This window comes from Giraffa tippelskirchi, chromosome X, assembly GCF_054371585.1.
Source record: "Giraffa tippelskirchi isolate mGirTip1 chromosome X, T2T-mGirTip1v1.2.pri, whole genome shotgun sequence".
NCBI classification, from domain to species: Eukaryota; Metazoa; Chordata; class Mammalia; order Artiodactyla; family Giraffidae; genus Giraffa; species Giraffa tippelskirchi.
The window spans coordinates 27,581,139-27,602,491 of NC_137289.1; the positions used below are offsets into that span (position 1 = coordinate 27,581,139).

Sequence of the window (21,353 nt, forward strand, 5' to 3'; positions counted from 1 at the left end):
CCCCATTCACACCCCCACACAGAATTTCCCCTCTTATTAACATCTTGCATTATTACGGTACATTTGTTACAATTAGTGAACTTATATTGATTCATTAACTAAAAGCAATAGTTTATTCAGATTTCCTTAGTTTTTACCTGATGTCATTTTTCTGTTCCAGGATCCCATCCATGTTACCACACTACAGTTACTTGTCATATCTCCCTAGACTCCTTTTGACTCTGGCAATTCCTCAGATTTTTTTGATGATTTGGACAGCTTTAAGGCATATAGGTCATGTATTTTGTAGGATGGCTTTTTATTGGAATATGTAGTATGTTTTCCTCATGATTAGCCTGGGGTCATGGGTGTTTGGGAGGAAGACCACAGAGACAAATACAATTTTCTTCACAAATTATCACAGGTATATATTATCAGCAGGACGTTTTGTTGATATTTGCCTTGCATCACCTGAGTCTGATAGTGTTTGTTAGGGTTTACACTGTAAACTCACGCTTTCCCCCTTTCTATAGTATACTCTCGGGAAGGAAATCATTATGTGCAGTCCATACTTAGTGAGTAGAGTTAGAGTCCACTTCCTTGAAGGCAGAATATCACCACAAGTTATTTGGAGTACTGCACAGGATATCTGTCTCTTCTCTCTCATTCATTTATGTAATTTATTGTTTTAAGTTTTAGTTTTGATTTTTTTAACTTTTGACTGTGCTGAGGCTTTATTACTGCACACAGGCTTTGGCTAGTTGTGGTGAGTAGGGGCTACTCTCTAGTTGTGGTGCGTGGGCTTCTCATTGCGGTGGCTTATTTTGTTAGAGCTCTTGGACTCTAGCATGCAGGCTCAGTAGTTGTGGCCTGGGGAGTTGGCCTGCAGTGTGTGGGATCTTCCTGGAGCAGGGAATGAACCTGTTTCTCCTGCATCGGCAGGCAGATTCTCAACCACCGGACCACCAGGGAAGTCCACTCACTCATGTATGTATTCAGTCATTCATTTATATCAGTGTGGACTCAGGAATATTTATTTTATACTTTAGATCCAATACTATTTTTTGTTGTTGTTATTGTTGTTCAAATTGCTCCAACTTTGGAGATCGTTCACTTAGTTTCTGTGACACTCTAACATACCCCCATCAATGTAGGGTTTTTTTTATGTACTTATTTTTTGGAACAAAAGGATGCTCTTGTTTTTACTTCCATTTCATTTTGTACATTCATCTCTTTGCTTTTAATCTTAGTGATTTTTGTAGAAGTTGCTAGAAGATCACAGATGACCAGAACAAACTGATTAATGGTTTAGACAAGTGGAATGACCTTACGCCTTTACTAGTCTCTCATCTGTGACTTCAGATTGCAGTTAATAAGGATTCTTTTCATGCTTTATATTGATTTCCCCCAAATTTAAACTGTTTTCTATACTAGTAACCTGGAATTTGTGCGTAAAATCTTTCATAAATTTACAAAGCCTTCTGTGAATTTTAAATTCACTGAATCAGCCTTAGTCTTTACAAAAAAGTAGCTAATATGTTTGTGCTTAGACATCATAGGCATTAGTTACAATTAATGAGTTAGAAGAAAACATTTTCCTGTATGAAATATTGAAATATGATATATTGTCTAAATAATTGAAATGGCTATGTAGATTATGCCCTGATAGTAATTTTAAGGGAGATAATGGACATTGAATATGATAAATAAGACAGTGATTCTCAGGGGGAAAAACCGTAGTTTACATATACTGCCTATGTATACAGATATTGTAATTTACACATAAGTGACATTAGAGGTGCTCATGATACTACAGTCTTCTCTCATAAGGCCTGTCAGCATTTTCATTGTAAACTTGCTTTTCAAGGGCATATAACATCTCCTCTAAAATTTCATTTGGGATTTAAACTTGCCAAACACAATTGCAGACTGTGAAAATTTCTTTTGATAATTTAATCAGAATCATTGTTTTTGTCTCAGTGCTTTGATTTGTGGAGAGCTACTTTCTTCCTGTGTCTTATAAATGGTTGCTCTCTCATCTGAGAATGATGACTGTTGAATGAGAACGTGGCCTTAAATTCTCTGAGTTTGATGGGTGGTGTATAATATCATAACTCTTTGATTTTACAAAAGGCAACTTCAAGCAGAGAACATGTTTCCTAAATGACAATGTTCTTTTTTTTTAATGGCCTATTAATTTAGTCCCTTTGGGATGTGCTATACTCCTCTGTTGATTTCTCTGCAATAACCAGCTAGAAATTATAAATATGAAAAAAAGAGTTTATTGGAAATACTTAAAATGTTTTCAAATTCTAAAGAAGACTTTAACAAGAAAAATATAAAGCCTATATTTTCTTCAAAATTACTAAAATTTCTAGAGAAACATAAAGTAAAATTTGATTAAAGGGAGAGATGCATCATGTTCTTTGCTAGGATATCTGAATATCTAAAATATGCCAAGTTTTCCAATTTAATTGATTTCAGTTCAGTTCAGTCGCTCAGTCATGTTTGACTCTTTGCAACCCCATGAATCACAGCATGCCAGGCCTCCCTGTCCATCACCAACTCCCGGGGTCCACCCAAACCTATGTCCATTGAGTTGGTGATGCCATCCAACCATCTCATCCTCTGTCATCCCTTTCTCCTCCTGCCCTCAATCTTTCCCAGCATCAGGGTCTCTTCAAATGAGTCATCTCTTCGCATCAGGTGGCCAAATTATTGGAGTTTCAGCTTCAACATCAGTCCTTCCAATGAACACTCAGGACTGATCTCTTATAGGATGGACTGGTTGGATCTCCTTGCAGTCCAAGGGACTCTCAAGAGTCTTATCCAACACCACACTTCAAAAGCATCAATCCTTCAGCACTCAGCTTTCTTTATGGTCCATCTCTCACATCCATACATGACCACTGGAAAAACCATAGCCCTAACTAGATGGATCTTTGTTGGCAAAGTAATGTCTCTGCTTTTTATTTATTTTATTTTTTATTTTTTTTTTTAGTCAGTTAATCTTTTTTTTTTTTTATAAATTTATTTATTTTAGTTGGGGGCTAATTACTTTACAATATTGTAATAGTTTTTGCCATACATTGACATGAATCAGCCATGGGTTTACATGTGTTCCCCTTCCTGGACCCCCCACCCACCTCCCTCCCCATCCCATCCTTCTGGATCATCCCATTGCCCTGGCCCTGAGCCCTTGTCTCATGCATCGAACATGGAATGGTGTTCTGTTTCACATATGATAATATACATGTTTCAATGCTATTCTCCCAGAACGTCCCACCCTCACCTTCTCCCTCAGAGTCCATAAAATTGTTCCATGCATCTGTGTCTCTTATTCTGTCTCGCATATAGGGTTATCGTTACCATCTTTCAAATTCCATATATATGCATTAGTATACTGTATTGTTGTTTTTCTTTCTGGCTTACTTCACTCTGTATAATGGGCTCCAGTTTCATCCATCTCAGTAGAACCGATTCAAATGTATTTTTTTTAATGGCTGAGAAATATTCCATTGTGTATATGTACCACAGCTTCCTTATCCATTCGTCTGCTGATGGACATCTAGGTTTGTCTCTGCTTTTTAATATGCTGTCTAGGTTGGTCATAACTTTCGTTCCAAGGAGTGAGCGTCTTTTAATTTCATGGCTGCAATGACCATCTGCAGTGATATTGGAGCCCAAAAAATAAAGTCTGACACTGTTTCCACTGTTTCCCCATCTATTTGCCATGAAGTGATGGGACCAGATGCCATGATCTTAGTTTTCTGAATGTTGAGCTTTAAGCCAACTTTTTCACTCTCCTCTTTCACTTTCATTAAGAGGCTCTTTAGTTCTTCTTCACTTTCTGCCATAAGGGTCGTGTCATCTGCATATCTGAGGTTATTGATATTTCTCCTGGCAATCTTGATTCCAGCTTGTGTTTCTTCCAGCCCAGCGTTTCTCATGATGTACTCTGCATATAAGTTAAATAAGCAGGATGACAATATGCAGCCTTGACGTCCTCCTTTTCCTATTCCTATTTGGAACCAGTCTGTTGTTCCATGTCCAGTCCTGGTTGCTTCCTGACCTGCATACAGGTTTCTCAAGAGGCAGTTCAGATGGTCTGGTATTCCCATCTCTTTCAGGATTTTCCACAGTTTATTGTGATCCACACAGTCAAAGGCTTTGGCATAGTCAATAAAGCAGAAATAGATGTTTTCCTGGAACTCTCTTGCTTTTTCGATGATCCAGTGGATATTGGCAATTTGATCTCTGGATCCTCTGCCTTTTCTAAAACCAGCTTGAACATCTGGAAGTTCACGGTTCACGTATTGCTGAAGCCTGGCTTGAAGAATTTTGAGCATTACTTTACTAGCGTGTGAGATGAGTGCAATTGTGCAGTAGTTTGAGCATTCTTTGGCATTGCCTTTCTTTGGGATTGGAACGAAAACTGACCTTTTCCAGTCCTGTAGCCATGGCTGAGTTTTCCAAATTTGCTGTCATATTGAGTGCAGCACTTTCATAGCATCATCTTTTAGGATTTGAAATAGCTCAACTGGAATTCCATCACCTCCACTAGTTTTATTCGTAGTGATGCTTCCTAAGGCCCACTTGATTTCACATTCCAGGATGTCTGGCTCTAGGTGAGTGTGAGTGATCACACCATCGTGATTATCTGGGCTGTGAAGATCTTTTTTGTACAGTTCTTCTGTGTATTCTTGATTTAGGAAATTAAAATTTAATTTATGTTTCATATAAATTCAACACAAATTTCTGTTTACTTATTGACAGTGATTCTAAAGTTCACTTTGGAAGAATAAAGATTTTAATAGTTAAAAATATGTTTAAAGTATCAATAAAAGATATTAAGATGTATCACCAAGTTATAATAATTGTTAGTGTGGTAAGGTTGTAAGAATGAAAGGGTGAATAAAATGAAACAGATGGCTTTGAAAAAGTTTCATGCTTATGATTATAAAAGTCCTGAACAATGGGAAAAAGAATAATTCAATAAATAGTTCTTTGAAAATTAGCCATTCGAGAGGTGAAGGAGTTTAGCATAAAACATCAGACTAGAGCCCCACTTCACATTAGATGCCTAAATCACTTTTTGAAACATTTGAGTTAAATGTTGTAAAAGTTTAAAAATGAAAACAAATAGAGTTGGCTATTTAATTTTGTGATGAAGAGAAATCCCAGAAGAAAATGGTATTGGGGTTAAATCTATAACAAACAACATTTGTTCATAAAAAATACAATTAACAACATGAAAAGGCAACTCATAAACATGCAAAATATGTGCAATGCATATGACAAAGGTCTAATATGTATAATAGAGAAATATCTCTTATAAGTCTTAAGAAAAATGTGAACACTCGTATAGGAAAAAGGGAAAGAGCTGAGTAGCAAATGCAAAGAAACGCTCGTCGACAATAAACATACGGAAAATACAAATTAAAAGCAGATTTTTTTTTTTTGCCAATCATATTCACAAAGGTTAGTTCTTATGAAGTTCTGAAGACAGGCAATCTCCTGTACTTATAGAAGAGAGTAAATATAATTTTTCTGGAAAGCAAATGGCAATATGTAAAAAATAATAAGTCAATTTCTGCTCCAAGTAGGTGCATCAAAAGGTTGACCATTCACTTGCCTAAAACTCTCTTTTCCTTACTGCTGGGTCGCTCCTCTTTCTGGTTGTTCACCCATATTTCAAATTTGTCCTCTACTGTCATTCTAGTTTGAGCGTGGAGATACCATGTAGGTCCCTCAAACAACCCTCGGTTGTTGCAAATGACTCAGCTTTGGGTTAAGACACTTAATCTAGCATGAAACAGAATGATGAGTGTTAGATTGGGGTCAGGCATACCCTAGCTTTGCTACCAGGTAGGTAGTGACTTTAGTCAAATGGCCTAACCTCTCTGAACCTTAGTTTGTTATGGATGAAAAGATAAAATATGTGTAAAACAGTTCATTGCCTGGAATATAGCAGGCAATTAAAATGGTCACTATTGTTACTACTATTGTGTATCAGGGACTGCAGGAGACCAATGAATTTCTAAAGAAATTAGTGATGTTTTTAGGAAAAGGTACTTTATTGTTATTATTAATATCTAGTGCTACCAGAAGGACAGAATATGAACTGAGCTGCCAGTCTAAGTACTTAAGATATAAAGGAAAGAAGTAGCTCTCAGGAAATGTTCTAAGCAAGTGACTCTTAGAGACTTCATCCATTTCTTCCATTTCTCTATTCCCAGCACCAAGCACAGTTCCCAGCAGGTAGTAATATGCAAAGACTTGTTGATTAGTTGGATAGATGGCTGACTGATGACTGGCTGGCTGAGGTGTGACAAATCAAACCCCTGGTAGCCAGGGAGTAGTGTGAAGGAGTATAATACATGTGTGTCTGGAGAAGAGGGGCATACATAACTGGGAAGAGAAGGAAAAGGTAAGCCAAAGGGAGTTGCAGGATGTGAAAAGATATCTTCAATTTTTTTAATTAATTAATTTATTTTAGTTGGGGGCTAATTACTTTACAATATTGTAGTGGGTTTTGCCATACATTGACATGAATCAGCCATGGGTTTACATGTGTTCCCCATCCTGAACCCCTCTCCCACCTCCCTCCCCATCCCATCCCTCTGGGTCATCCCATTGCCCCAGCCCTGAGCACCCTGTCTCATGCATCGAACCTGGAATGGCGTTTAGTTCCAGTCCTGATGACCTTTATGTTGTTTTCACACTCAAGTAAAATATCTGGGAACATACTGGAAGAAACACAAACTCTTATGGTCTTACTAATGGACTTGAAAATCCCCTCCTTCACTTCCACCCTCCTAGTGAAAAATACTGACAAGATGACAAGGCAGAGACTACTCCCGGGAACTATTGCTGAAGTCTGTGGGGATCCAGAATCTAGGCTAACAGAGCAAAAGGACCATGGCCAGAGTGACCTATCTTCTGAACTTTAAATTGGAACACATGGTCTGACCAAATATATATATTTTTAATACATGAATGTATTCGTGGTGACAATCTAAAGAGATACATACGTCATATGTCCTTTAATAAATTACCATTATTGGAAATAATAAAATTCTCTCAAATCAGAACTGTCCTAAAAACTTGGAAGCATATGGTTGCCATGGTTTTTGGAATCTTTTAAAATATGAGGATTCTGAAGGACTTTCAAAAGATTCAGTATTCTCACAGATTATGCACGCACACACATACACACACAGACATTTCTTTATTGTAGAAAGTCCTATCAGGGTTTCAGACTGGTAAATTTTTCCAAAGTCATGACTTGGGTACAAAGGCCCAGGCAGGACATGTTCAGTTTCAGAAGTGGTAGAGGGGAGTCAGGGCCAATAGATGTGATGTTAAGCAGGCTTGACTGATGAGGGTAACAGAATCTAGACAGCAGGAATTCAGGAATAAAAAATGGGACAAGAAGGGAGGGTTAAGCATTTATTGGGATTGGAGTATGATAATTATGTATACTTTGTAAATAAACCAAGAAGTAGATACATTTGTTCAATGAGAAAGTTAATCTTTGTGGGAAGACCACAAGAGATGTCAGGCTTTATGAAAGACGAAAAAGGGCACCTACTCATTTGGCTCGAAAAGAGAATACTAGGATGAAAAGTGAAAGTGTTAGTCACTCAGTTGTGTCCAACTCTGTGACCCCATGGACTGTAGCCCGCCAGGCTCTTCTGTCCATGGGGTTTTCCAGGCAAGAACACTGGAGTGGGTTGCCATGCCCTTCTCCAGGGTATCTTCCTGACCCAGGGATTGAACCTGGGTCTCCCACATTACAGGCAGACTCTTTAACAACTTAGCCACCAGGGAAGACCTACTAGGATGAGGAAGGTTTTAAAGACAAAGGTGATGTCCACCAGTCTTCATTCAGTTAGTGAATATTCTTGGCATGCCTTCCATGTGCCAGATAGTGTTATAGGCACCAGGGATTCTGTGCAATAATAAAGAAGATCTTCCAAGCTCATGGAAGTTGTATTCTAATGGGAAAACAAACAGTAAATGAATAAACAAATGTAGGCATAATGTGTAAGGTATAAATGTTATAAAGAAAGTAACCCAAGACAAAAGGATAAAGAATGGTATAGTGCAGTAGGGATGGGTTTTGGCTATGATGGTCCTCAGGGTCATCCTTATTCTTGAGCAGGTGACACTTGAACAGATTACCCTGGTTGCTGGCTAGAAAGAGACTTGAGGAAGGCAAGAATTGAAACAGTGAGGCCAGTGTAAAAGGTTATTGCCATAGCCTAGGTGCAGGCTGATAGTGGTGTGGATGAGAGTGGTGAGGACTGGTTAGATTCAGAAGATGTTTTGAAGGTGAACTTGATACAATTTGCTGATCGCTTGGCTATGAGATGGAAGGGAAAGAGGAACCAGGCAGGGCACGAGGTTTTTAGTCTGAGTAACTGGGTAAGTAGTGCTGCTATTTACAGAGGTGGGGTTATAAAGGTGGAGAATCAAGGGACAGATTTTGAACAATTTGAGATCTCTCTTACCTAGTGGCCAATAGGAGTAAGCAGTTGGATACATGAGTGTGAAGTTCAAGGTGTGGTCAGGATTGAAGTTACAATTTGAGGAATGGATACATAGTATTAAACTGTGGGACTGGACAAGATAATCTAGGGGATGGGTATAGATAGAGAAGAGCTCCCACAGATATGCATTCCATGGAAACTGCTGTCACTGAGATTTATTTGTTCAGTCAACACATGTTTTTGAGTGCTTATTTTGTGTTAGGCACTGTGCTAAACTCTGGAAATAGAGTGGAGAACCAAATACAGCTTCTGTCTTTACAGACCTTAGAATGAAAAGCTACGTGGCTGATAAAAGGATCAGGACAAAAATGTCACCCAGAAAGATAGACTAAAACACTGAGCTTTACAAAGAATAAAACAAACATAACAATTGCTAAGTCAATATGCTCCAGGTTAAACCAGAAGACAGAGAAAATGAGTATTCAGGATATGTGTGGGGGTGGGAGATGGGGAAGCAGGAGGAGATCAGAGTCAGGGACACTTCCAGGAGTGAGGCTAGATATCTCTGGAGAACACATAGGCAAAGAAGCCTTGGATAGAAAATTTTGAGCCTATGGGAAAATATCTTCCTCACTCAGTGAAGGTATGGAATAGTAGTACATTCACATTGTGCCAGAAAAGATATCCTAGAGTCACATTACAGAAAAGATTGGAAAGGAAGTAAGTGGTTATGAGCTTAGGTTCCAAAGTCATGTGTGGATTAAAGTGGAAAGTATGGAAAAGTATGGAAAGTATCTAAGAAGTTGCATGGTATATAGTGCAGAGTGAATAAATGTTTTCATATAATAATACTTACTCTGATGATAATAAAGTTTGAGAATCTTCTACAGCTGAGCTAGTATTGCTCTTCATCAGTGTGATATTTCTTCCCAACAAACTGAGGGAAGAAACTGAGTTAATTGAGGCTCATAGGTAAACAGGTCAGAAAAGATCAGAAAGGCAGTAAGCGGTTATGAGCTCAGGTTCCAAAGTCATATGTGGATTAAAGTGAGAAGTGTGGAAAAGTATCTAGGAAGTTGCATGGCATATAGCACACAGTGAATAAATGTTATCATATAATAATACTTACTCTGATGATAATAAATTTGAGAATCTTCTACAGCTGAGCTAGTATTGCTCTTCATCAGCGTGATATTTCTTCCCAACAAACTGAGGGAAGAAGCTGAGTTAATTGAGGCTCATAGGTAAGCAGGTCAATGCTTGGTGAATATATCTGGGTTTGTACTTTAAATTTTTTTTCTTAACTTGATCCTTTCATTTTTCATTGTTTGTTGGTCAGGATCTTTTCATATGTCCCCTCTCAGTTACCTCAGAGAGAAAGAAAATATTTTCTTTAACTGGGCATCTTACCATCTCTAGAGCAGTGCTTCTCTGACTTGAAGGTGCTCAGGAATCACCATGGGATTTTGTTAAAATGCAGATCTCCATTCAGTAGGTCTGGGGTGAGGCTTGAGATTCTGTAGTTCTAACAAGCTTCCGGGTGAAACTAATACTGGTGCTGCTTTCCATGAACCAAACTTTGAGTAGCGTTGAGCTAGGAAACCTATCTGGAAAACACTAGAAAACACAGAACTGGGGCAATCAGTGATCTGAGTCTCAAATAAGTGAGACATGCTTCACATGATTATTCCTGCTTCTCATCTCAGCCTCAGGTGGTTCTTTTACATTACAGCAGTGTAAGGAGAGCATTTCATGGTGGGAAACTGGGGTTACCAAAACAGAAGGCCTGCACGTGATCCCTTACTGCCTCCATGTTGTCCTGAAACCGATGTGAATGCACAGCTGTCAGCTACAGAGAAAGCTCCTGAGGAAAGTCTCCATGGAGCAATATATCTTCCTTTTATCATTTTCCTCTTCATGATGTTTTCTTTTCTCAATCCCATGAAAAATCACATAATGGGATTTTTGTTGTAACCTGTTTGAATGGATAGGACAATGGAGAAATATTGCAGCCAAGAAAGTGTTCCCACAACTAAAGGAAGTTTATCTGAGAAATGTTTGTGGCAGAACATAAGCCACTATTACAAATAAAATTTGGGCAAGATGAAAAATCATTCAAAATAAATTGCATATTGTTTATCAGAAATACTTGTAGCATACAGAAAGATTTTCATTATGATTATTGAGATAAAAATTGTGGCTTTCAAATATATTGTTCCAATATGACCAGCATATTTTATTGCAAAAATAGTCCTTCCTCAAGAAAGGCCTCTGATAAATGGAGATTGAAATAGACAGTATACTTAGATGCCACTGATTATCATCAGCTATCTTGGCCTTTTCAACATGACCCACCCTTTTAATGAATGAAACATGGAATTTTATTCCATTACTTTAGAGGCATTTATTATCTTTGTATATTGTCCAGTCTTTCTTTGTTGTTTGAAATCATTTAGTTTTCCAACCACAGCCCTTTAGGAGTTTTTTCTGTGCATGATTGATAGATATGAGAACAGTATAGTGAAGTGTTTAAGCTCATGGCCCTTAGAGACCGATTTGAATCCTCCCATTGCCACTTATTTCCTGTGTGACATTGGAGAACCAATTTAAGGTTCTGGTGTCAGTTTCTTCATCTGTGAAATGGGAATAATAATAGTCCTTAATTTATAGAGTTGCAAGTAATAGTTAATACTTTAAACCAGCCTAAACTATGGCCAGTGTGCTTGTGAACACTTACTAAGCTTTTAAAATATTTTGGATAATCTTATTAATAATGTTAGATGGTAAACCATTTCATATCAGTGCCTATGTTGTATCTCTCCAGCTAGACTACAAATACATTTTCATTATGGGAGCAATATCTTTTATGTTCTGTTTATTACCTTCAATGCATTGCTATTTCTGTATGTTTGCCATCGTCACAATGGATTTGGTTTGCAGATGCAACTACTATGAAGTAAATTATAAAAAAAAATAGAGACTGCAATTAGGAAACACTGCCATCAATAAGCAAGTAATGAGGTGGGGTAAATGGAAAACATATTTTCTCACTAATAATTAATACTAATTATAATAATCCTATTTATCAAGTACCTACTTTACTGTGTTAGACACTATCTTTTATTCTTCACATTAATTATATGAATTAGAAAACTGAAACTCGTAGAAATTTAGTAACAAGTTTCAGGCCACTCAAATAGGAGTCACACTTATTACTCACTAATTACACATACTCCTTTGGCTTATTCCTTTTAAAAAACATCTGAGATATGATTCTTGGTTAAAACAGCTGAATTGAGTTCACATAACAGTTCTGCTTCTCACTAAACATGTGACAAGTTGGAATTCAGAACCCATGTTTGTACAGAAAGACTCTCTAAGTGTAAACCTGAAACTTCTTTGTAAAAGACTTCATCCTCTGTCATTTCCTGGGACCTCTTGCCTCTAGAGCTACATAAGTTGATCATTTCCTACAAATCTTTAATTACTGCCAACCCAAGATGACACATCCTCTGTTATCATGCCCCAGGATTTGTCCTCTTTTTCCTCATAGGTATAAGTTATAATAATGCATTTCTGATTTTCTACTCAATGAGAATAATCTGGATGTGAAAACATTGTATTTCTCCATCTGTTTCAACATTTGGGCTAGTGATCACATTTTAATTAGTAAAGCAGTGGTCCTGAACAGAAAGAGAATGATCAATACTGTTGGTTCAAGTCCAGTTGTACTATAATGAACATCTTGGCTATAAACTGTATTCCTTTGGTTGACTTATAGTTTTGGCATTGGCAGATTATTAAACCAGTAAAAATCTCCTAGTTCTACTTTACCTGGGGCCAATAATTTCAAGAGTTTTTCCTTTCTCTCCTGATCACTTCAATTACTATTCTTATGGAGTATGTGTTGAGTGGAGGACTTGGTCAAGGTAGATGTAGAGGTGGTGATAGATCAGAGAGTAGGAAGATCTCGATTGTAATTTATTCCCAAATATCCTTAGTATAGGAATATATTTTGCCTTAAGTTGATTCAGTCACCTGAATAATATGCATCTTTAAGGTTTCGATTACAGTTCCTTCATCATTTGCTTTTCTCCCAATTTGAGTATCATTTGCAAACTAGGAAATGTTTTCAATATCCTCATCCAAATAATTACATTCATATAAAAAAATCTGTTAATGAAACATTAGAGCTAAGGGCTTAATTGCTGAAAAATCAACTCTCAGAGCTAGAAAATTCAGTTAAGGTTCCATGGCAACAAGATCTATTATTAACTGTATAAGTGTTATCTAATAACATTTTGAAATTAACGTGCTAGTTTAGGTACTTTCAAGACTATATATAAAGGTAAGGTGCTGTTTAAAAATAAAATAGTCTGTTTAAATGGTTTCTCTGGATGAAAATTTTGGAAAACTTCCAGTTTCTTCCAATTATTTTAATCCTTATCAAATTTTATGCTCATTTTTCTAACAGTTAATGAGAAAATGCTCCATTTCTTTTGAAATACAGCAGCATTTGATATCCAAGTCTTATTTCTGTCTCGGTTTTTTCTAAAGAAAAAAACTAGCAGAAAAGAAAAATGCAAATACAAATGTAATTAAGTAGGAAAGTTGCTATAGGATGTGTCTAAGAAGGGAATCCAGGAGAGCAGGTCATCCTTTGAAGGAACAAAACATTAGACATGAGAAAATATTTTTGCAATTTTAAAGTATGATAAGTATACAAAAGTATCTGAAGTTGAATGAAAGATATTACATGCTTTGCCACAAAGAAGTGAAAACTGGCCCAGGTTAATAAAAATGAATGTGGAAAGGTACTAAGAGATTTTAGTAAGCACTTTATTCATATCAAAGCAAAAATTATTGAATACTGAAACTATTGAATGTATGACTGAGAACTTCTAGTAAGCACATTAAACAGATGATTCAGAAGTGGGAAACACCACTGAGATTTTTCTCATTCCAAACAATTCCCATGCTACAGATGGCAAGACAAAGGCCCAGGGCTGGGCAGTAATTTTTCCAAAGGCACACAGTAATTATAGGAGCCTAAGCATGTGGAAGAATGCCAGGTTCCATTCTTCCAGAGCAGGGGGGGACATCATCATGAGAGATGATAGTATTCAGACACTGGAAGAAGTATTTATTGGAAACATGTTGTTGATTCATCACTATGCTGCTTATCAGAGGGGATCCCCAAAAAAAGACATAGTATTTGTCCATGAGAAGCTTTTTATCAAATTGGGAAGACAAGGGTCTAACATATTTACAGCAGCACCTAGAGGAGAAGTCCAAATTCAGGTACAACATGAAGATCTAAGAGACTGCACAGTGCAGACTAAGTACACGTTGCTGGAGCAATTCTGAGTAAAGGCAGTTATGGGGTAAAGTGACTAAAATATGGGACTTCAGCTGCTGGTGCTATATTGACACTAAAGGAAAGGACTGAAAATTGACCTTAATATGAGTACAAATTTAGGTTAATATTAAAGAATAACTTTCACTAAGTACTTTTTGGGACTGAGGAGAAGGCAAAGGAAGTATAGTAAGTTGTTTCACCTTACCTATGCTTTCAGTTACCTGCAGGCAACTGTGGTCTGAAAATAATAAATGGAAAATTCCAGAAATAAACAACTCATGATTTAAATTACATGCTGTTCTGAGTAGTGTTATGAAATCTCGTGTTGTCCACTCCATCCTGCCTGGAGGTGAGTCAAGAGTTTGTCCAGAGCACTGAGCAGCCTTTTAGTAGCCACCTTGGGTATTGATCAAGAGATAACCCTTATTTTACTTAATAATGGCTTCAAAGCACAAGAGGAGTGATGCTGGCAATTCTGTTATACAAAAGAGAATACATAAAGTGCTTCCTTTAAGTGAAAAGGCGAAAGTTTTTGACTTCATAAGGAAGGAAAAAAAAAATCACTTACTGAGGTTGCTAAGATCTATAGTAAGAACAATCCTCTTTAGGAAACTGAAGAAGGGGAAAGAAATTAGTGCTAGTTTTGCTGTTGCACCTCATACTGCTAATGTTACAGCCACAGTGCATGTTTAGTGCTTAGTTAAGATGAAAAAGACATTAAATCTGTACAGTAACCTATTTTGAGAGAGATCACATTACCATACATTTTATTAAAGTATATTGTCATAATTTTGGTATTTGATTATTAATTACTGTTTTTAATAACTTACTGTATCTATAATTTAAACTTTATCATAGGTATGTATGTATAGGAAAAAAAGTATTGAATATATATATGTATAGGGTAAAAGTATTGAATATATATGTAATCAGTATATATTCAATACTATCTATCTATCTGTCTATATATAGGGCTTGGTATTATTTGAGATTTCAGGCATCCACTTGGGCTTTTGGAACAAGGATGGTTGGGGGCTACTGTATGTGCTTCTTGCTCTTCATAAACTTAAGGTTTGATTGTAGATACAAGGCATTATTTTTGAAGTGTAAGACATAGATAAGGAAGTTGATAATAAGTTACTAAATGAGAGACACAAACAGGAAATCAAATGAATATCCTAGAGTGATCTCAAAGAAGAGGATTAGTGACTATATGGTAATATGGAAATATTGTGAGCTATTGAGTCATACAGATTGGATTCACATGCAGGCTATGATACTTAGTGGGTGTGTGGCCTTGCTGATCTTCTGTTTCTTTATCTGTAAAACTAGGGGTGTAATATCAATACATGGGGCTTCCCTGGTGGCTCAGATGGTGAAGAATTTGCCCGCAATACAGGAGACCCGGGTCCAATCCCTGGGTTGGGAAGATTCCCTGAAGAAGGGCATGGCAACCCACTCCAGTATTCTTGCCTGGAGGATTCCATGGACAGAGGAGCCTGGGGGGCTACAGTCCATGGGGTCACAACGAGTCAGACACAACTGAGCAACTTTCACTTTCGATATCAATACTTGCGTGGATCTTGTGAAGATTGTAAATAATGGATGCAATGGTGTGGGATTTCTTTTTGTGGTAGTGAAAACATCCAGAAGTTGATTGTGGTGACGGCTGCACAACTCTGTGAATATATTAAAATGTATTGACTTGTGTAATACTTTAAATGGGCAGATTATAAGGTGTTATCTAAAAAAAAATTAAACATAAATTTACCAAATTGGAAAAATTTACCATATGACCTACTCCTAGGTATAAACATAAGAATAATAAAAACATATGCCCACAAAACACACCTGAATATTTGTAACAGTGTTATTACTAATAGCCCCAAAGCAGGCACAACCCAAATATCTAACTGGTGAATGGATGAGTAAAATGTAAAATACCCATACAATGGAATCTTACTCAGCCATAGAAAGGAATGAAATTCTGATACATGCTACAACATGGATAAATCTCAAAAATGTTATGCTAACTGAAAGAAGCCATATACAAAGGACCACATATCATATGATTCCATTCATAAGTAATATTCTGAAAAGGCAAATCTTTAGAGATAAATAATGGACTAGCTGTTGTCAAGGACTGGGGGTGAGAACAGTGTGTGACTGCTAATAGATATTTGGGGCATAATGTTAAGTATTGTAAAATTGGTTTGTGGTGATGGTTGCACAATTCCGTAAGTTAACTAAAAATCATTAAATTGTACATTTTAAATGGGTGCATTCTATAGTATGTAAATTGTACCTCAATTAAACTAACAGATTCGAAGTGTCAAGTAATATATGATAAACATAATATAATAGCTTTTATCATTGTTGAAGCAATCAGGGAAGGCCTTCTGAAGAAGGGGACATTTGATGGTGGGTGATGGATAGGCTTTGGCTAAATAATGGGGAAGGGAAGAAGGAAGGATGAGGAAGTAGGGTGAGTAGTGGCGTGTGGTGAGAAATAGGCCTGATATATTGAGTGTTGCTCATAAGAGTAGGGAATCTGTTGTTGTTGTTTAATCACTAAGTCATGTCTGACTCTTTGTGACCCCATGGACTGTAGCCCACCAGGGCCCTCTGTCCATGGGATTCTCCAGGCAAGAAAACTGGAGTGGGTTTCCATGCCCTCCTCCAGGGGATCTTCCTGACCCAGGGATTGAACCCATGTCTGCTTTGCAGGCAGATTCTTTACCACTGAGCCACCAGGGAAGCCCCTTGTGGTGTTTGTACTAGGGGCTGTTGTCAGATAAGAAACTGTCGCAATCAGACTGAAGACTGGTTGTGCATGGCTGACACATGCTGGTGATGAGTATTTAAAAATGAAGAGATTTGAGTGATAGAGTCCCTGGGTGATAGAGATAGTTTGTCGGCTGGCTGGTACTGATCCAAACCATTTAGAGACTGAGTTTGGAAGAGCTTTGGTGATAGGATGTGATACAGGTGGGTTGGGGTGTGATGTGATGTGACAGCTGTCTAAGCAGTAACTTACATAGTAAGATCAGTTTTATGTCTGAGCAAGTAGGCTAGAAGGGCCAGCCCTGAGGAGTCGGGCCCAGAGTGACTAGCTTCCGAACAGGTAAAGTAAAGATAGAGTTGTGAAGACATGCTGGTAAAAAAAAAAAAAAAAAAAAAAAATGGTGGTCCAACTGGCTGTCTTTTCTCTGGCTGCTCTGGAATCATGGAAGAAGCACTGACTATACTACCTTCCAGTCTTATGAGTTAATTACATAAGCATCCCTGTCAACATTATGGCTTTCCAGCAAATTCACTGAGATTGCTGAGGGAGAAATGTCCACATGTCTTCCGGAAGTTGTGTAGAATTTTAAAGATTTCCTACTCAACCTGAAGCAAATCCTTACAGTGCTTAATCTAAGCAATGTGATAAGATCATGACCTTTTCAGAAATGCCTTTGATGTCAATCCTAATTCAGCTAAATTTTACCTGACAGAGTAAGAATGAAACATTATAAGCTAGTTTGTCAAGCATCTCAGTAATCTCTTGTGGCAATAATCTGCTACAACTCAGCTCTGCAATGACGGGGACTGGTGAGTGATGTTCTTTGACTTGGAAGGAACTTATTAAGTATTTGACCATTGATTAATGAAGTAAAAATGCACTAAGTAGACCTTGAAGTAAAGTAGACTGAATAGAAACCTTGCAGGCATTAGTCCCTCCTGCCCACTATCCATACTGTGATTTATTTTGAAAATGATGACTGTTTATAGCTACAATGACTCAGAAAAACCAGTGTTGAAAATCAACAGATACAGAGATGAAAAACATTGTGGGTAACTCCTATCTTGAGTTTTAATCACCATTATAAAAGTGAAAAAAGGGGGCCTATAAAGGATTAGAGTTGTGAAAGCCTATTTTTCCTCAAATGCCCATTCTGATGTATACATTTAAAAGCTATGCTATCATTTTTAATAATATAAACATAAAAGATCAAGGAAATTGAAATTTCATTTTTATTTTTTCAGGTACACTTTATGGTTGGCCATAACAGCAAAGTAAGTATATGATATTTTTGAGTTGATCATCCATTAACTTTTAGAATGCTTTTAATCTCTTCTTCATCAATGTGTTCCATTTTCGCAAAGACAATAGATACTACAGTTCAGAAACTGAAGAAATGTGATTATTTTGGTCATTATTACTTTTCTTAATATTTTCATAAGTTATCAGATTTCTTTCTGTTAAAATTTCCCTCTGTATCCACAAAGATTATTGAGTGTGTAGAGGATTGACAGCATACAGCATACTGGTTTTTCTGCCTCTTGTTTTGTGCCTCAAAGTGATACACAGGGTACAATCTGAAATATTTCATACTCTTGTAGACTGTCATCTCAATAATTCTTATTGAGGCTTGTTTGCCATTAGAAACTTTTTTTTTATTGTCCAGGTTAGATTTTAGCATGCCATTCCAGACTACATATAGTTTTTGAAGCTTCTTTCTAGAGCTAATCTCTCAATGTGATCATAAGGCAAATGACCAAAACTCTCCCCCTTTATCATAAAAAGGGTTTACCTAACATTATGAACATAATGTAACATTCGTAACTGTCAATACCAAATGAGATATAAAATCAAGGTGGCATGGACGCTTCTGCTAGAGATGGCATGCTTACCAGTGTTGCCTTGCAGTTTTCTTCCCTAGACTTTGAACATTTTTTGTTCATTACAGCCCCTCAGACTTTGAATACTGCAGCCCCAAACCTTGCTTCATGACAAGGCCAACTGTGTGGGCAACTCATTTACCAAGAATTACAATTTTTTTAAAAAGAAAGTGAGAAGATACTAGTGTGATAACACAAAACAACTCTTCATGTCTTGGTGCCCAACAGGTACTCTTATAAATTACTGCCATATAATAGGAGATGGCAATTCTTGCATTACTGCCACTAAAAGATAAACCTATGATGCATTGTTCTGGCTTTTATTGTCTCTTAAAACATCATCAGATTGAATTTAGAATAGCAAGGATATAAAATAAATACATAGGACACCCTTTTCATAAAGTAGAGAAAAGCCAGCCTTCTTTGTGCCCGAGTGCTCTAGTGTCAAAATGGAATGACAAGTCTGAGCAACTTCTTGTTTCAGCACACAAAAAATGTAGACCTGTTTCATCCTTTACTTTAAAGAATGCAGGGCCAGTATGTAATAGAAGAAAGAAAAGAGAAAGAAAAGCCAATGTTTCAGTCCTACTGCTATCACTAACAAGCTGTATGACCTTTAACAAGTCACTTAAGTTCTCTGAACCACAGTTTCCACCTCTGTAAAGTTTTATGGTTAAATTAGATGACCTTCAGGTTCCCTTTTGGCTTTAATACCTTATAGTCTAATATGATTAATGCACATAATACCATATGTACCTTATTTATAATTGTATGTACCTTAGTTGTACAACGTGACAGCAATATATGACTACAGAGCTAGCGATTTTTTGAAGATGAAAAAGACAATGTGGCTGCTGAGGCAGGCTAATAATAATAGTAGTAGTAGTACTTGTATATTATTAATTCACTTAACAAATATTTATTGAACACCTGGGTGTCACATCAGTAGTAGGTGTAGAAGTAAAAATGAAATATTCCCTTTCCCTTCACATGTGATAGTGAAGGATATGGTTCTATAATATAGAAAGGTCCTGATTAACTAGATACTTAGGGAAAGGGATGTTAATTGAGGCTTTTAAAAAATTAAGTAGTACAGCTATCTTTTATTTCAGTCTTTGTGGTTAAAACATTTTATAAAACTGTAGTCCATTTTGCTACCTTAGTGAACATAATTGAGTTTTACTTTAGTATTTGAAGTATTATCTCAGGGTCTCAAGTTCATAATTATGATATCAGTCCTTATTGTACAGAAAAAGTAAGAACTTGTGATGAATAGGACCAGACCATTTCTTAGGATATTAGTTTGTTTTTCTTGAAGTATTCATACATTCAAGATGCCCACTCACTTAATCACCATCTTCCTTTTTCTCATAAAAGTTGAGTATAGAACATGAAATAAAATGTTTCATTAGTTGGGCTTCAGTTAATTAAGGTTTTACTGTGCATAAAATCCTGATTAGTAACATGGGAATCTGGTTGGTTCTGGGGGGAATTAGTACACTCAGCTTTTAGTGCCAGATTTGGTTAGGAACACGGGCTGACTACATGATGGCATCCAGAAGAGATCAACTAGAAAGGTAAATGTAAAGCATGCTGGAGTTACTGTTTTTTTACCCAGCTTTATTGAGATATAATTGACATATAAGATTGTGTAAGTTTAAGACATATTCTGCAAAATGGATAAAGGGATTTAAAATATTGAGGTTGAGGGAATTCTCTCCTGGTCCAGTGGTTAGGACTTACTGCTGTCACAGCTATGGCCTGGATTCAATCCCTAGGTTGAGAAAATAAGATCCCACAAACTGTGCAGGAGATAGATCTATCTTCCATCTACTTGTGGAAGAGTGAGTAGAATTCCACTTGGAAGGGATCTGAAAAGTTATCTATTCCAATACCTCCCCTTCTATATATCCATTATATATATATATATGTATGTGTGTGTGTGTGTGTGTGTGTGTGTGTGTGTGTGTGTGTGTGTGTGTGTGTGTATCAGAGAAGGCAATGGCACCCCACTCCAGTACTCTTGCCTGGAAAATCCCATGGACGGAGGAGCCTGGTAGGCTGTAGTCCATGGGGTCGCGAAGAGTGGGACATGACTGAGCGACTTCACTTTCACTTTTCACTTTCATGCACTGGAGAAGGAGACAGCAACCCACTCCAGTGTTCTTGCCTGGAGAATCCCAGGGACGAGGGAGCCTGGTGGGCTGCCGTCTATGTGATCGCACAGAGTCAGACACAACTGAAGCGACTTAGCAGCATATATATACATATATATATGTATATATATATGTATATATATGCACACATATATATAAAATCAGTCAGTCAGTCAGTTCAGTCACTCAGTCCTGTCCGACTCTGTGTGACCCCATGGACTGCAGCACGTCAGGCTTCCCTGTCAATTGCCACCTCCCGGAGCTTGCTCAAACTCATGTCCATCAAGTTGGCGATACCAACCAACCATCTCATCCTCTGTCTTCCCCTTCTCCTCCTGCCTTCAATCTTTCTCAGCATCAGGGTCTTTTCTAGTGAGTCAGTTCTTTGCATCAGGTGGCCAAAGTATTGGAGTTTCAGCCTCAGCATCAGTCTTTCCAATGGATATTCAGGACTGAGGATATATGTAATATCCATATATAAATATATAATATCCATATATATATATATCCATATTATATATATATATATATTCTATGCTATCCCCTTATATATATCCATATAATACCCCCATATATATATCCATATAATACTTGAATCCCTTCTACAGCATTCCACTAACTGAGATCATCTGGAGAACTTCTGACACAGCCCATTCCACCCTTGTTAGTGCTTTCTCTAGTTGGGGCAAGTGAGGGCTA

The 21,353-nt window shown here is 37.2% G+C and overlaps 2 protein-coding genes across 2 annotated transcripts in view; both read left to right on the plus strand.

Annotated features, from left to right (window-relative positions):
* Positions 1-21,353, plus strand: part of LOC145535589 (uncharacterized) — a 263,139-nt gene that overhangs the window by 127,930 nt on the left and 113,856 nt on the right. Inside the window, exon 6 of the mRNA XM_081564020.1 lies at positions 17,863-17,892. Coding sequence (XP_081420146.1) covers positions 17,863-17,892 — 30 coding nt within the window. The remainder of the gene's footprint in view (positions 1-17,862; positions 17,893-21,353) is intronic.
* TENM1 (teneurin transmembrane protein 1) overlaps positions 1-21,353 on the plus strand; it is a 795,886-nt gene that overhangs the window by 26,814 nt on the left and 747,719 nt on the right. The gene's annotated exons all lie outside the window — the stretch shown is intronic.